This window comes from Phaethon aethereus (genome assembly GCF_964289735.1).
Source record: "Phaethon aethereus genome assembly, chromosome: 2".
Taxonomy (NCBI): domain Eukaryota; kingdom Metazoa; phylum Chordata; class Aves; order Phaethontiformes; family Phaethontidae; genus Phaethon; species Phaethon aethereus.
In genome coordinates, this window is record NC_138582.1 from 22,778,900 (window position 1) to 22,796,825 (window position 17,926).

General features: G+C 39.8%; 1 protein-coding gene across 30 annotated transcripts in view; it reads right to left on the bottom strand.

Moving 5' to 3' along the window:
• Window positions 1–205: 205 nt before the first annotated feature.
• Window positions 206–17,926, bottom strand: part of RIMS2 (regulating synaptic membrane exocytosis 2) — a gene marked incomplete at its 5' end in the record, with an annotated part of 516,464 nt that continues 498,743 nt past the window's right edge. For 29 of the 30 annotated variants that reach the window (XM_082015603.1, XM_082015596.1, XM_082015619.1 and 26 more), the window contains 5 exons: window positions 206–671; window positions 1,118–1,257; window positions 2,178–2,279; window positions 3,032–3,144; window positions 4,401–4,542. In XM_082015603.1, the coding sequence (XP_081871729.1) occupies window positions 453–671; window positions 1,118–1,257; window positions 2,178–2,279; window positions 3,032–3,144; window positions 4,401–4,542 (716 nt within the window). In that variant the 3' untranslated portion in view covers window positions 206–452. Of the gene's footprint in view, window positions 672–1,117; window positions 1,258–2,177; window positions 2,280–3,031; window positions 3,145–4,400; window positions 4,579–17,926 lie in introns of all 30 variants that reach the window. The other variant, XM_082015609.1, reaches the window with a different exon arrangement.

Sequence of the window (17,926 nt, forward strand, 5' to 3'; positions counted from 1 at the left end):
CTTACATTCTTCTTTTCTTCCAATGTCTGCCAACCCACTGACTTGTAGCATGGCTTCATGGGCGGGTAACCATTTCTGTGGCATAATCAAGCTTTAGGAGGGGAGGGCATATAAATAAAGAAAAGGGAGCAACAAAACATATATGCCATTGAAAAGGACTTTTGTTGCATGAAACAGATTGATTCTTTTAGTTTAGTCCATGGCTTCAGATTGGACCAAAACTGAGTGTCCCTGAACTCCAAACCTATCAGTTCTTCATGACTTCAGTCCTTCACCTGAGGGCCTTCCATAGGGCACAATGTGTGCAACTTCCTTGAGAACACAGGATCGCATTGCAGCCCTAGAAACAGGCTCAGAAGACACAACATTAAGCATGCAGTGTTACCAGGGTTTGCGACCTGTAATTTTTTTTTTTTGTAACGCTGGTTGCTATGACAACAGTTTCACAGCTGCTATGAGCGAGCATACGAAGGTCCTGTTGAACTTTCAAGAGATGATTGGGAAGCTCTTCTAGTGAGAGGAGCTAAAGTTGGGTCTACTAGGGAAGAAGGAGGGAAGAGTTTGAACCACCCAATCACCATGTTGGACAGGTCCAGTTCATCTAAAAGTATCTGTGCCACTCCCATAAAGGACTTGTGATCCATACGTCCATAGTCTCCCCAAACAATTATCTGTTCGCAAAGGAAACAAAAGAAGATAGAAAAATTTCAGAAAAAATGTCGAGACCTTCAACTGGATTCATCAAATGTCTCTGCTTATTTAATTATAGTAAGGAATTAAATATTTGACTGTCATCATAGTTTAGTTCTGTGTACACTAATCATGATGCAGTGACAAAAATGACCTGGGCAGTAACAGAGCAGCTATCCAAGATACTAAAGAAAGCCCAGTGAGAGAAGGAGCCCACACATATAGTAGAAGCAAAATAATCTACAACTGACTTTTGCTCAGCACTTTCTACATGCATCAACAGTTATTACTGTAGTATTTATCTGCTCAGCAAGTATTTGAAATAGGAGAACTTTCCAAATGAAGCATGAAAGGAAGTTTGAAACTCATTCAGTGAAAACTGTACCGATGACGTTTTCAGATTCAGAAGAATATTGATGCAAATTACCTGTAAAACTTTGCCTTGGGGACTCTCTTCAAATGATAGAAGTTGCTGATAAAGTGGTTCCAGCGTTTTTCTTGCTACCTTTGTTTTCTTTTTGGCTATGCAGACTCCATTTTCTAATAGATACACCTTTACATATGGTGCTTAGAAAAAAAAAAATAAAGAACAGTAAGTAAAGAAGTCGTCCAGATTTTTTGCATAATAGATGCACTGTTCTATCACCATATGATAAAATCTGCCTTTTACTGGATATATAACTTATATAAACAAATCTCCACAAGCAATATTAACATTTATTCACACGCAAAGTATTCATGCATTTTCTTTACTTTTCTCCCTGGTACAATTTTTTCTTTACTTCTTTTTATATGTCTCTTTTGCCATGAAACAATTCAGATTTTGACCTAGAAAAATCAGATTTTCCTATATATAGTATCCCTATACTGTACGGTATGCAAAATAGGCCTGTTAAGTAAATGAATGACTCGCATTGACTTTGGAGAGATTTGGATCAATGCTCCAAATTGTTAATAATTTAAAATTATCTACAAGGTGAAAATCAGGGAAGAAAAGACTCTGACACAATTTCTATTTCGGCAGAAGAGCTTGCTAAAAATATAATTATATTGTCCTTTTCACATAGTGTTATAGGACATAAGATTATAAAGTAAGAAGTAAGTACCCAATACTGGTCTACTTTTTGAGTAGGTACCTATTCCACAACTCTTGTTGATTCCCTCTTCATCTCTACGCTTCCCATGTGACATCTTCAGTATATACCTTCCTTTCTATCCCATAACCAAGGATGCATTACTAAAATACTTTTGTGTCTTCTGGTAGCGCAGGCACCAGTCTGATTTTTTTTTTTCCTCCTGAAGTAGGGTTGCTTTTTTGTATACTGTTTCAACACATTATGCATCTTAGTGTACAATACTGTAATCTACTGATATGCTAATTTGATAAGAGTTTACCTAAATTGAAGAGTAAAGCCTCAGATGTGGGACGTTTGTTGGATTTTTTTCGGTAGAACTCTATTCTTGTTGCTAAGATTTTTCTTCCTTACCTGGCAGTGTCTTTGAACCTGGTTTTACAACAAGGCCACGGGCTCGGATTATTTCTACTTCCAGTTGTCCTTTCTTGTCCATCATTCCCACCTGGATATCTCCTAGACAACAAAAAGAAAACCTGGCATTGTAATTCAGAAATACCTAAATATATAAAAGGCTATGGGAATTTCTAGGATGAATACATAATGACTTGTATTGTCTGCATTCCATCAATAAGCATGATCTAGATTTTAACACTACTAGATAATTTAATACATATGCTCTTCACTGATACTTGTTAGTAAACAATTAAAACCCCCTGCAATAATATCTTGTCTCCCATTTCCCATGCCTCTGTCACTCCAAATTTAATTCTTTCTTTTGTCTTAAGAATTTCAGGTAAAAAAAAGGCAGCAAGCAAATTAGTACAGAGCAGCTCTGTAAAACTGCTTGAAATCTCTCCACCTTGCCTCTAGTTTACGACACGGTATGAAAAGATAACTTGTGAATATAAAAAAGTCTGTAAGCGAAATAATAACAAATGCTTTGCACCTAAATTCCCATTTTTATTCAATACTATCCAAGTGATTCAGAGGAAGGATTGGTCTCATTAGCTACATTTTAAAGATGGAAAACTGAAGAAGAAGAGATAAAAGACTGAATTTTTCAAAGCACCTTTCTTCTTTTGAGTGTCTTAATGAGCATCCACAATTATATTCCACTTTGGCTGAGGTTATTGTTTTGGTCTTAGCTGAGTTGTTCAAAACCACATGGGAAATCCGTACTTTAAGACTTAAAATCTAGATAATTTCTATGTTCTAATTACCAGACCCAGTAGATTACATCACATCTATAGGACACAAATGCTTACCCATTGATGGTGTTGCCAAAGTTTGTCGTCCTACAAGCTGGGCAGGACCAAGTCCATCCAGAAAATCACTGAACTGGCTGTCTGCAGCCAACCTCACACCAGGGAAAATCAAACTAAAAAATAACATTGAAAAAACACTAAAAATAAATACACTTGAATTTGCCCTTTTTTGTTTTCTAGATGTTTTGCCTTTAGCATTTATGTTTTTGGTACTACTGCTCACAAGGAATTTATTTACACTGACAAAATTACGAAACAATTACTGTAATTTTCAAAACTTTAAAGTGTTCAACAAGCAGCAATTTGGCCTCCAACGTATAAACAAACAGGTGAAGGAAGCACTAATCCTCACTAATTTTCACATTAATATTTTTCCATCACGCTCTGTTTTCCCAATACATTAAATACCACTGTTAATTATTGTAGTATTCATATGCAACCAGTTCAGTAAGATACTAATACATGTCGTTACCAGTAATTTAGTTACATGAAGGTAAAATTGCACACATTTCTCAGTTGATTGAATATTGGTCACTATTTTTAAAATCACCTTTTAATATCAGCATTTACTATAAACATTTTGTTAAAAATGTCTTTGAGAATGACAGCTATTCAATAATAGAACTAAAATCCACTGTGGCAAATGACCAAAGTAACTTAAAATTCAAATTCTTGCCATAAATTACCTGTGACCCTTTACAAGGCAACAACAACTAATGAGATTTGTAATGACCAATGATAAATAAATGTTCATCTCAAGTGCATATAGTGCATCAACTTGGACGTATAAGATATATTGTCCAATGCTGTGAATACCACTAATAAATCTATCCACAATAAGATTGTCCTGGGCAATGTCTTGGACGTACCACTCAGAAGTCTTTAACCTGGGCTTTTATGAAAAGCATGATACATGACAGTCTCTCAGTTCTGCCCATATAAATTCTTCAGGATTAATTAGCAGAACCTTTGAAAAACTCTTGAGCCTAGCGAATGACATCTGGAAATGCTCCGGAAATGCTTTGCTCTGCAAAGCACAGACATATGTGAGGAGTTTCCAGAAGAGAAACTGTCCTTTTCTGTGTTTTACCCAGTGCTCTGCGCCTGCCTCCCCTCCTGCCACACCGCACACCGATGGCTCTGAGCCACCAGATGCCTTCTCACAGCACTGCAGAAATTATCCTCATCCTTCCTGCACCGGCAATGGGAGACTCTTTCGGTCGCAGGGGAAGACAGGCTTGGTCCATCCATGACACCAGCTTGCAAAGGGAACTCTGCCCAACAGGACCTAGAGCGCTCACCTCACTTTGGCCTCACTACCAGTTTCACGGAGAAATGTCCGGTAACCACAGTAATAGCTGCTGCTTACTTTCCCTCAGAGCTGTAGCTGTTCATGCTCCCATCCGTCGACTCCCGGCTGGCCTGACGGGTCATCCAGTTCCTCATCTCTACGGCCAGCCCTGTCTCAGTGCTCCTCTGGACGGTGCTCCGCAGCTTCTTGCCCCCTGCTTCTGCGGAGACAAAAAAGAAGCCCCCATCGCACCGCGCTGTCGCAGCAGGGTGGCCCGTCGGGGCACCGCTGCGGGTGGCACACCACCGCTCCGCGTGGCAGAAACAGTCGAAGCCAGAAATTAATGACCTGTACCAAAACTTCCATTTTAAAATTACCATTTTTTTTCATAATAGGCAAGCGGCATCGCAAATCTCTTTTAGAGGACCTCACTTCTTCCACCACCTGCTTTCCAAGGGCAGACACAAAGACATACGCAAAACGCAAGTCTGACCACAGAGGTAACCAGATTTCCACTATACATTGACTAGTGTGTTTAAAACATGTTTTCTGTGGGTGAATACATCCCTCCTAAGAATTCAACTAAAATGTTACCATTATGTCAAAACCTGCAGTGTCTGAGGAACGTTCTAATTCAGATGAATTATTTGATTTAAAAACATTTGGTCATTATCTGCTAAATCAAGTTACAGATATCCATTAGCGAGGACGGTAAACAACAAATCAAGAAGACTTCCCATTTTTTCTTCCCTATTCATGCTCTTCTCATTTCACTAGCTGCTTTAACTTCATATCTAAAAAATACAGTATTGATTTATTCACAATATGAAACTTTATTTCCACCTCCAAGAGTAATAAATTTGTACCTTCTTGCATAGTTTAATTTTAATTGTAAAAACAGCGGTGACAGATAGCTGGGTATCAGACAAGGGAAGAAACTCAAAACTTAATACAGTAGCATTCTGGCGTAGGAATTTTGATCAAGACCTCAACTGGAAGATATATTGAAAGTGCCATCGGAAAAAAAAAAAAACCAAATGAGTGGGAATGAAGCCTCAGTTTTTACTTCATGAATAAGATGGTCACTCCATGTCATTTCTGATTTTAAATGCTGTTCCCTGCAATGGTGCAGGGAATTCTGTATTCCAATTTCTTTTATTTTTTCAACAGATAACCCCCCCTGACTTCAGCACAGCAATACATGATATACTGATAATATCATAAAAGGGAAATAACTCTAAATGTACATGACACCAAATGATACCAGAATTCTTCAATATTGATACAATGAGTGTAGAGTAATATCCAAGATCCTAGGATATCTTGGGACTCGCCCTCTTCTGCAGTTGCTTGTAGCCTCTGCTGCCCTTTCACCACCCCTTGCTCATCACATACCACATGGCAGAAGAACTGCTGGATCCGTGGGATCGGTGAAGCTCTAGGGATTTGAGAAAGGAAATGACCAAGGGATGAGACTGTCCTAGAATAAGGACTCTCACACGCTGAGGAGGACGTGTCAGTACCGGGGGCTGGCTTAGAGCAAAAGGACCTGCACCCTTGGATGGGGAATAGGAGAGGGCCATTGATTTCAGTGTCCTCACTCAGTGTCCCTCTGTCCCACAGGCTGCCGTGCGGGTTGAAGTCTCCCAGGAGCATACCCCAGGCCCTCCAGTCAGGGGGAGTATCAGGTCAGATAAATAAAATGGGAATTTTAGTCAAGTGGGAAATAAGATACCCAAACCACCTTGAAAACCCACTGGCCCCTTGTCAAGAAAGATTTAATAACATTGCAGTATTTAGCAGTAGTGGGACATTTCTATAGCAGTATCATGAATGGTTCAAATCATGCTGCTTATTACAAGCCTTCTATGTGTTCCTTAAGACCATGACTTTTCATCAGTATATAAAAAATAGCAAGTAATAATTTTCATAGAATCATAGAAACATTGGGTTGGAAGGGACCTTTAAAGATCATCTAGTCCAAACTACCTGCAATGAGCAGGGACATCTTCAACTAGATCAGGTTGCTCAGAGCCACGTCCAACCTGACCTGGAATGTTTCCAGGGATGGGGCATCTACCACCTCTCTGGGTAACCTGTGCCAGTGATTCACCATCCTCATTGTCAAAAATTTCTTCCTTCTATCTAGTCTAAATCTGCCCTCTTTTAGTTTAAAACCATTACCCCTTGTCCTATTGCTACAGCCCCTGTCTGTCCCCATCTTTCTTATAAGCCCCCTTTAAGCACTGGAAGGCTGCAAGAAGGTCTCCCTGGAGCCTTCTCTTCTCCAGGCTGAACAACCCCAACTCTCTCAGCCTGTCCTCACAGAAGAGGTGTTCCATCCCTCTCATCATTTTTGTGGCCCTCCTCTGGACCTGCTCCAACAGGTCCATGTCTTTCCTGTGCTGAGGGCTCCAGAGCTGGATGCAGGACTCCAGGTGGGGTCTCACCAGAGCAGAGCAGAGTGGCAGAATCACCTCCCTTGACCTTCTGGCCACGCTGCTTTGGATGCAGCCCAGGATATGGTTGGCCTTCGGGGCTGTGAGTGCACATTGCCGGCACATTGCTGGCTCATGTGCAGCTTTTCATCCACCAGTACCCCCAAGTCCTTGTCAACAGGGCTGCTCTCAATCCCTTCTTCCACCAGTCTGTACTGATACCGGGCGTTGCCCCAAACCAGGTGTGGGACCCTGCACTTAGCCTTGTTGAACCTCATGAGGTTCACACGGGCCCATTCCTTGAGCTTGTCCAGGTCCCTGTGGATGGCATCCCATCCCTCAGGCATATCAACCACACCACTCAGCTTGGTGTTGTCTGCAAACTTGCTGAGGGTGCACTCAACCCCACTGTCTATGTCATTGATAAAGACATTAAAGAGTACTGGTCCCATTACGGACCCATGAGGGACACCACTCATCACCGATCTCCATCCGGACGTTAAGCCATTGACCCTGCCGTCTGGATGCGACCATCCAACCAGTTCCTCATCCAACAAACGGTCCACCTATCAAATCCGTATCTCTCCAATTTAGAGAGAAGGATGTTGTGGGGGACCGTGTCAAAGGCCTTACAGAAGTCCAGATAGATGACATCAGCAGCTCTTCCCTCGTCCACTGATGTGGTCACTCCATCATAGAAGGCCACTAGGTTGGTCAGACAAGACTTGTCCATAGTTCATAGATTCTTCTTGCCCATTGCTCATAGATTCATAGATTCATAGATTCATAGATTCATAGATTCATAGAATAGTTTGTGTTGGAAGGGACCTTTAAAGGTCATCTAGTACAACCCCCCTGCAATGAGCCATTTTCCTCTAGAACTTCAGCTACCCACATCAATTTAGTACCCAAAAGAGTGAAGTAATTTTTTTACTATGTCAAAACTACTTCTGAAAATGCCTATCAATATCTGGTGCAATAAATACAAATAAAAAAGATACAAGGCTAACATGACATACGAAAAATGAAGGGCATAAGTCAACAATTTCATTTCTACTGGGTTGTACTGTTCCAAGTGTCTGCTGGTATTATTATGTAAATTAAAGTAATGAAAGCTGGCAGCTGACTTCCAACACTGGTCCACAGTTGTTCTAAAATCCAATCATTCATACCAAAGAAATATTCCCACACAAGTGCCTGAAAAAAAATGTGCTGTAGTTTTGTAGAAAAGGTACACTGTGTCACAGTTACATGTGAAAGGCACATGACTCCTGAAGCCCCATGCTCTTTTCATTAAAGTATTGTTACAGGATATTACTCTTCCATTGTAAGAGCCCTTTTGATTAGTAAGCATTCATTTTTGTTCAGCCTTGTTGAATGGTGGTCATTCTCAGTTCATTGTTGCAGACATGAATTGTCTCATGCAAATTTAACAGAACATCTCCATCCTGCATGATTCTTCAATTTTTTCATATCATATCTTTCAAAGATTTTGGGGTTTGGGATAGTTATGAGTTTGGATATGTGATATGTGAAGGCATATATAGTAACTTTTCCTAACTAGTAAAGCAGATTTTTTTTCTGAATTAGAATTATAAGTCTGTATTCCTTTACTCTAGCAGAACATTCACAGAAAAAAAATCAACACATTTCTTGCACATCAATTTAGAGAAATTGAGGCAGAACTGGTGCAACTGCCATTCAAGTTTTCATAGAGGCACATTTGTTTCACCAGCTGTTCTTAGCATCCCTTTGAATCTTATTTTTAAGTAGTTTTACTTTCCTGCATTTATTTTAACTGAAGTAAGCGCTATGGTTCACATGAAGACAGGCTGACAGGTGAGAAGATACAACTTTGATAGAGAATGAAAGTTAAGCATGCATAGTATATCCAACTTTTGCATGTGTGAGGAGTAAACAGTACATATTTTGACCTTAATCCTGACCTTACTACAAAAGGAGGCTATGTAAATAACTATTTTCCAGTTTTCAATAGAAACAGGCAGAGCTCTCTCATGGTTCCAAAAGAGAAAGATCTGACCTTTCAGCAATAAGTCTCCTAATCATGATGCTGATGCTTCTTGAAATAAAAACTGAAGATTTAACAGCAAAATGGCAATTTGGAATAGAAGTCAGAAGAAGCTCTGGTTCACAGACATGACTCCTGAGCCATTGCTTTAAATATTAATATTCTTTCAGATGAAGCTTGTCTAAACTAGTATGTAACAATACGCATGAGAAATACCTACACTCAATTGCCCACAATCCTAGCAATACACTGGTCCCTGGAAAACCATAATAAATAAAATATAATCCCACAATTCCTCCAACAACTGAAAAGCAAAGACAGTATTTATGTAATCCACAATTTGTGTTTAATAAATTCAGTATTAAAATACTTTAAAAGATGCAAGTAGTAATGAAAATGCAAAGTAGTTGCTCAACTCAAAGAAAGAGCCTTTGGTGCCATAATTCCAAGCTGTAGCTGGTGGAAGGTCTGGTTGAAGGTCTTATCACTCCAGTAAATCCAAACTCTTCTCCCTCATTGCTGCTTAGGAATTAAAACTTCCTCAGTTGTGTTGTTTCAACTACTTGTGTGGCTGCATTCTGTACTGGACCCAGCCCAAAAGGAACAAACGAACAATGTGTTTTAAAGTTGTTCTTTTTCTTTTAAGACAGATCATTTCCCAAAAACATCTGTGAAAATAAACACACAGTTGAATGAGCCCAACTGAGGTGATGCTAACCTCTAGCTAGATGAATAACTTGGGAATGCATCTGCCGCTAACACAGAAGTAAAGATGTAACTGGTACCACTGTAAAAGCGGAGTTGGTTTTATAAACATAAAGTATTTATACATATACACTCACCTCATGCACACTGTTTTTAATCCTACCAAATGAAAGGATGTGGAAAAAAGAGAGTCTAGCAGTGTACTTTGTTGCTAAGTATGTTGCTGACCACCTACACTGAAAATCATTTTACTCACAATTTACTAAACTCTAATAAAGACCATGGAAAATGTTCTCCAAATTAGTATAATCTAATTGCCTTAGAAAGAAGAAATTTCCCTCAAGTCCCCATCATAAAATATGGAATATATTATCTGAAAAACACTAGTTCAGATTTTTGCGGCCATATTGTAAGGAGTGGAATAAATTACCAGAAATAATTGCTTTGGCATTTATGAAAGCACACTCATTCTTACAGTTAATCACACTGGTAATTTAACTAATATGGTTACTGCAAATAGACTCAACAGGCCACATTTTCTAAATTACACATGGAATTATTTGTTCCCACAACTTGGAATGCAAATCGCTTGCAAATTAGGGGTGCAAAACTACTGATACGATCTTCAGTATCAGATGAGGACAAGTCAAAACCTGCAGTGAATGCAATAGATTACCTTCCACGATCTGGGATCTAGCCAGATGAAATCTGTCGCTGGTGGGGAGAGCGAGAGCTCTCAGCTCACTCTCGGCAGGAGCTTCCAAGAACCGCTGAGCATCAGGCACAGAGCCCCGAGAGAGGACATCGCTGGCACAGGCTACGCCAGTCCCCGGTTGGTACGTGATCTCCTGGTAGGACTTGTACTGAAGACAGAGGAGCTGTGGCTTCAGAATACACTTGAGGTGCCTCTTCTCTGCTCTCCCCACCTCACTTTTTAGTGGGTTGCATAAAAATTGCTTCAGTATTTTCATTTGAATTCAGGAGTTAGATCCACAAAGAGAATAAGCTGTCTTTAAGTGACCGTTTTTCAAGAGTAAAGCTCTTTACGTATCTAGAGACCTGCTCTGGGAATGTTAAGAACAGGCTAGATAAAATCATCAGAGACAGTCTAAGAACATTTGATCCTACCGAAGAAAAGGGGGACAGGGAAAGTCTCAAATCCCCTTGTAGCCACACAGTTCTGTGTCTGGAACGGCCCAGGTTTTGGCTGCATTGAACGAGGCTTTTAGCTCTTGTTGAAGCACTGCTGCGGAGCACAGCTGAATTGTTTCTTTCCTTGTGTCACTCACAGATCCCAAGCAGCAGACATGGATTAGGATCTACTAATTTAAGCAGGATTTAAGAAACCCAGATTCCACTGTCATCTCAGTTTGAGAAGATCTGAGCCCACCTCACTGAGTCTCGGAGGCCAGTGCTACCCACCAGCTTAGGAAGCGTTGTGTTACAGTCCTGATGAAGTTTTTTCATAGTGCACACTGTCGGCATTTATGAATCCCAAAGAGTATTTGCAGGGCCAGGGAGAAACTGTAAACAGAGGCTCCTCCTTACTTTTCACTTGTAAGGAAGAAGGGAAGACCTGTGCTCCAGTTCCTACTCCCATGAATATCAGAACATAAAACACTTGAGAAATTCTGACTGGGATGGGAATTGCCTGCCTTGATAGCCCAAAAGCAGAGCTGCCTTCAGTAGGGAAGCTCCTTAGTGTGGGAACAGCCAGGTTTGAAAATTCTGAGAGAACCGGGACTGACAGCCTCAGTTTTCACTATGCATTTTTAAATTTCTTGGGAGGCCTCACTAGTTTTTCATTTTCAGTCAAGAAATAATTCAGTCTTGTCCTGTGCCTTTGTGTTTTCTCCTCTCCCTTTCCTCTGGCCATCCTGGAAGCATGGTTAATTAAGATTAAGGTTAATTAAGACAGCACCTAAGAAAAAGTGAAAGAAAGAGAGAACTGAATGAAATAATCAGCTTCAAAACTGTTGCTTGAGCTTCTGGTCAAGGCTGGTAGAGAAGCTTTCGGGTCCCGTTCTTGATGAATCCTCACATATAGGACCCAAGACATAGTCACAAATCTCGATTGTTTCCAGGATATAAAGTTTTGGCCGGATTGCAGCATCCTTTGTCTGCATTTCATTTCCCTTTCATGGCAAGACTGGTTGTACATTCAATCTGGAAAAGATCCCCTTGGCTTGTTGTGGCTGCATGATGTAAAGTCAGTTTACCACATGCTGCTCTCAAGCAATGCTGTGGTTTAAAGCAGGCACCTGCTTTTATTCTCTCACATTTTTTAATGTGTTTAAAGTTTTATTCTGCCACTTTAATTTCACTGCTGTGCTGATGTCCATTCTTCAGTCCCAACTGACCCTTCAGCAAATTCTGAAGAGCATCAGACAATACAAACTGCTTTTGTCTGCATGGGGCATCCATCAGTTTAAGCTCTTCAACGTTTGTGATCCCAAAAGTTTTTGAAACATTTTTACAAGCCTGAGCTGTTAACAAGAACTGTTTTTACATATACATGGTAATTACTTAATATTAATTACTTAAAACTCCTGTATCCCCTGAATTATTATTCAGAATCACTACTGAACATGCTATATAAAAAAAGGACAAATAGGCATCTCTGACAGCTTAGAGCTTGTTTTCAATACCTGTGCTATGTAACACTCGCTGGAAATCCCAATTAAGTATATACTCAACCACAGCACAGAGGTTTGTGGCTTGGCCATTGCCTTGACAGAGAATTTACCTCTGATAACAGACAGCCGACGGACTGGGAGCCATCCCAGGGAAACAAAACAAAACAACCACAGCTGTCTGGATGAGAGGTGTTAGCACTGATGTGATTTCCACTTCTCTTTTGGTTACTTGGCTCTGACTATATAACAACACACTGGCTATGCAGACTTCTGGTTGGATATTTTGTTTTACAGATCTTAATTGTAATACACAGTAAGAAAATAAACTGGTTGTTATCTTTTTTAATCACCTGTTTGGCTCAAGAGAGATCAGGACATCTCTATTATGTTTATGCTATTTTTTTCAAATGTATGACTGCAGGGGCAAGAAGAAATGTTTTCTTCAAATGTATGCAAGATGTATTTCTAAGTCAACAGCTATACTGAGATTTGCTGTGCTAGTGAACTACCCCTTGGCTAGCCAGTGTAACTGGAGATCCTTAAAGGTTTGAATTTAACTTGGAAAAACCCTGTTGCACACTAAGTGGCTCAAACATGGAATTAAAAAAAAAAATTAGTTCTGATGCAATATGAAAACCGCTGACATCAAATGCAGAAATAACACGTTATCCTTATTACTTGTATTTAGAAATGCACAACTCCTGACGGTGAGATGTGAATTGGGAACACAACTGCACACAGCCACTCATGTCTTGCCAGCACTTCTGCAGAAGTCTCTGTTTCTGTTACTGGCAAGACCATTGGTTTTCTACGCGTGGTCAGAGGATGCACCTGCCAAAAGCCTCGTATGATTGCTGTAAAACAGAACACAGAGCTATGACGATGCAAAGCACATGGCTTTGCAGCCCACAGCTGTATGTCCCACATGCCAAGTGACCTGAATGAACGGTTTTTCAGGAACCCTCATTTAGAGCAGTTACGATCTCCACACAGATAGATGTTCTTATCATTCAGCTATAATAGGTCTGACTTTGTGCATGTTTTGTGCATGTGTCAAAACAGAATGGTAGCACTTTGTACATCCTGTACAACAATCTACATGACTACAAAAAGTGCAAAGCAGTGGGAAATCATTCTCATCCCCAAGCTATTAAAATCCTGAAAAAATAGAGCAAGCAATTTTGTGGAATTACATTCTAATTTTATATACCATTTACATAAGGAATCACTAAATAGGTGCACATCTTCACCACAAGAAAACTTTAAACCCACTCTTTGATTTTGCCAATGACAAAGGATGACCATCTTAAGTAAAATGAAACCATCACTGCATGATGAGTGATAATGTTTTTATGTTTATATGTACATTCAATTTTCTGCATATATAGCATTCTTATACACCTATTAGTAACAATTACTCCATGCAGTGCCAAGAGCAGATTAAAATCTCTTAAACAGTGAAAAGTTTATATATTGAGGAGCTTAGAATTGCTTTTTTATTTTTGTATTATATGAACTGAGAGATACTTTCTACATATGTAATAATGACAGTAACATTATTCTTTAACCCAACCTTGATTATTTTAATATAGCTAGGGTCATTACATACCCTATCAGAGGGATCTGTGCAATATTTTTGAATGATGTAGCAAGTGTGTTGAAACAATTCAACACCCTCTATTAGGGCTTAATGAGACAGACGGTGCCAAGCAGTTGGACAGCTACTGAGATTACACAAATTAGAAACAGTTCTTCCTCCTAGCTTTGTCTAAAATGAGTAATGATACTATGCAAATATCATTATTTAAATAACCACAGTTCCCAAAACTCTGAGCAAATTTCACACTGTAATGACCCATTTTCAAACTACCGCTGTTAAACATTTACCTCTCCAATTGAAACAACAGCAACACAGCGTGCCACTGCTCTGACTACGCTGTTGACCTTGCCATTGAAAAATGACAATTACAGCAGGGAGATACCAGTGAGACAGTTTGTTTCAGGCTTATGTAGGTACCACCAGAGATGAAACCTGTCATATGCTGTAGCTTCACTGCTGCTGCTATAGCCATACCCGAGTTACCTGTTAGCTATTCAGGTACATGCTGCAGTGTAACTATAGCAGCTCAGAAGTGAAATACAACAAATGTAAGAGAAATACAGCTTTAAAACTCTGTTGGGCATTTCTATCATATAGTCAGACTGGAGTATGTTGTGCTCAATGTCAATCCTTCGGCAGTTTCTTCTACTTTTCTGTTGATTTTACAGATGTTTCACAGAATACATGTGTTTTGTTTGTCACACACTTTACTTTGCCAGTAACAGTATTGTTTTTTCTACCCTTCTTTTTTAAAAGGTCGTATCCCTCTTGGCATCTACATCTACTTCATCAGTATAGTACCTGAGTATAATTGGTAAAACACTTGGGACTTGAACGAGAGATGCAAATTGCTAGAAATTACTTCTGTACTGCCTCCACCCTGGAGTCGGCCCAAGGAGCTGCAGGAGTGGGAGAGACCCAGCCCCGCCGCACTGACGGACAGGCCGACTCAGCTCAGCCCCCGAGCAGTACCCGAGCAGCAAACATAAAAAATCATCGACCATAAACTTAAATGTCGTACAGATTCTGTACGGAATGATTATTATTCCGTATTCGGAGTGATTTTTATCCTCTAAGATGAGCCACCCCACTGTTGCACGAGATGCGCAGCAGACGAGCTCTGGCGTGTTAGCAGCAATCAAGCCAAGGTCTTTAAAGCTTCATCTTTTACAGCAGATACCTGCCACAGGGCCGTATACCCTTCTTTCGTATTCCACCTTGGCTCTGCCTATGAACGCTCCACGTAAACAAGGTCATCTTTACCACCAAGGCCAAAAAGTAGGGCAATTCCCCCAAGAAGATGTAGTTATTCTCATTTCCTTCATTCCCTGATACTCCTACTATTACTTTTTTCTTTTTAAGAGGGTAATTTTAAAGTATAACTACTTCATGTGCAGGATTCTCTTCACTTTGATAATTACTGTGTTAATTAATTTATTGTTACTACTTCCCCTATTTTCTATTTCTGGTTAAATTATTGTCTGCTTGTTATTGTCTACTGGGACCCCCAGAGGGACAGTGTGATCTGGTGGCCTAACCACAGGAACAGAATCCAGGAACTGCCGAGTTTTATTCCAGCTCTACCGACGAGCACTGATTAATCAGTGGGAAATGCCCCTGAAGCCAGTAACAGTGCTCGACTGAGCGGCTCGGAATACGTTTAAGTCAGTCCTGATCCTTCACTCACTAGCATAAATGGCAACACTCCTGCTGATACCTGTGTGGGACTGAACAACCCCTCAAGCAAGTTTCCCAGAGAGTTATCAGCCGGGTGACAGGAGCGTATCATCTGCTTCCATTCCTGCTGAACTCCTGCAGCAACGCTCAGATACTTCTTTCAGCGGACATTAATATGCAAAACTGTAATGTAGCTTCTCCTCAGCTAACACAACTAATTCTTGCTATTTTTGGCATGATTGTCTTGGACTGAAGAACATTCTGTGGCTTTTTTTTTTTTTTAATTGCCTTTTGTTTTTCTAACATACTGGGAGACCAAGATGCTTTCCAGTTCTTTCTGAATTAATTTATGTCCTAAATTATCATAAATTATCTCTTGAATTGTCTTCAGCACCTGCAAAGCATTTGACTTTCCCCTTGAATCTCATAGCTTCACTACCACCCAAAAACTTTGGCAAAAGAAGACCCTAAATTGAAATATACTCCCTTTTGAAGGGCATAGCTCTGCACACAGATTTTGCCATGACTAGCAGTTCCATAGCCGCACTCCTGGCAACCTTCTATTTGGCAAGCTTATATCAACATCTCAGTGTAAATGCAAATCAGAAGTGAACGTAAATAGAGTATAAAAAGGAAACTGTAGCACAAATTTATTACAGGAAACAATACACACGGTATAATTTGAGGAAGCACCAAGTTAACAGTCCCACCCATAAAAATAGACATAGGTTTTCTAGAGACCACATGCAGTTTGAGCCTCTCTCTTCTTTTCTCAGTGCATGTTGGATAACTGTAATTGTTCTCCAATAACCTTGTACATAAGAATTCACCTGCTCTAGCACATTTTCCAGTTGTCCACAAGGAAGTTTAGTAAACTCATATCCGCTATTTTTAAATATATTTGTGCATGTGCATGAAATTTTGCACTATGAATACACAGACATTGAAAAGGACGTCACACATTTCCACATTTACGGTGGAAATCCCCTGGTCTTCTGAATTTAATGACAAAATTTCCTTTAATTTCAACAGAGACAGCATTTCAGACAAAATGTGAGGCTTGGGATGCTTCAAGAGCATTCAGATAGGTACTGATTTGCCCTCTGTCCCCACAGATTTGTCCTCTTCAAAAATTTCCACATAATTTAAATCTGTTGCAAGTATTATTTGATGCCAATTCTCACTTTACTATGCAGGCCATACACTTTATCATGAATTAATCTAACAAAAAAAGACACCCTTTAATAGCCTTGATACTTTGATAACGTAAGTAATTTGCTCTGGTACTGTATGACATGTTAGTTCTGTGTGTGCACACGCACACATGCCAGAAATAAATTGATGATGAAAAAACTGATTTTTCAATACCTTTTACCAGACACAGCTAAGAACAATGAACTCCTTTAAAAATAATGAATGTGAGTAAGTTTGAAGGACTTGTCTAACTGATCGGCAAGTAGGAAATGCTGGAGGGAATAGCAGTTCCCTGTGTTGCAAACCTGGCCGACCATGGGAAGTTCAGGTCTACCGATGGCAAGTTCATGGCTACCAACTGGAAAATTGCAGCCTTTCCACAACTCACTTTCTCAGTACATTACAGCTGGGATGCCAGGGCTTCAGCAGTCTCCTTCTTTAATCAATTGACACTCGAATGGATCTTCTCAATCATTGTGTTAAAAAATAATTTCTAAAATTATAAATACACTGTATGGAGTAACTTAATATTCAGTCACTTCTGAACTTGACAGTACTCATACTCTTTCATACCCAAAGATATACCTATGGACCAGTGTATTCATTTCATCAGTTAATGAAAAGAAGTCTTCACGAGAGTATCACAAATAAATGCCACAAACAGGTGAGATTTTCTGTATGTATTAAAAATGTGATTGAGTGGGAAATGTAAAAGCACCCCTGTAGCAGGTTATCTTTTTTTAACCTATCCATCATACACAGAAATAACTACACTTGAGGACGGATAACTTCTGAAGTGGGTTTAGCATCTGTCTTTTTCAGATTAAACTGTGAAAGAGCATTAAGTACATGAACGTGGGACTGCATGTACCACACCCACTTAAGGACACTGGTGGTACATAAATATAATTGCATAGAAGCACTCAGAAGACAAAAAATTCCAATTTGAGTGCAGAGGTGACTTGCCATCAAAAAAAGCCATCCCATTTTTTTCTTTCTAATCTCAGTGAGAGCACTTGGGAAGAGAGTTTAGCTGTCATGCTTGTCACTCCCTCTGTAACCTGGTATGTCTGAAATCTCAGGTAGCAGAAACTCAGCTCCATAAAAACTGCACAGCAATTATATCTCTATTTTTTTCCATTGGAATGACATGAAATGCATTTTCAAGTGTAGCCTACATCCAAGTAGGATCAGATATGTAAATCAGCACAACATGTAAAAAGATCAGTAGACATTCTTTTCATACTTCTGTTTAAATAACTTGCCAGCACAAACGAAACACATCATTACAATTACCCTTAAATTGACAGATATTCCTCTACTGA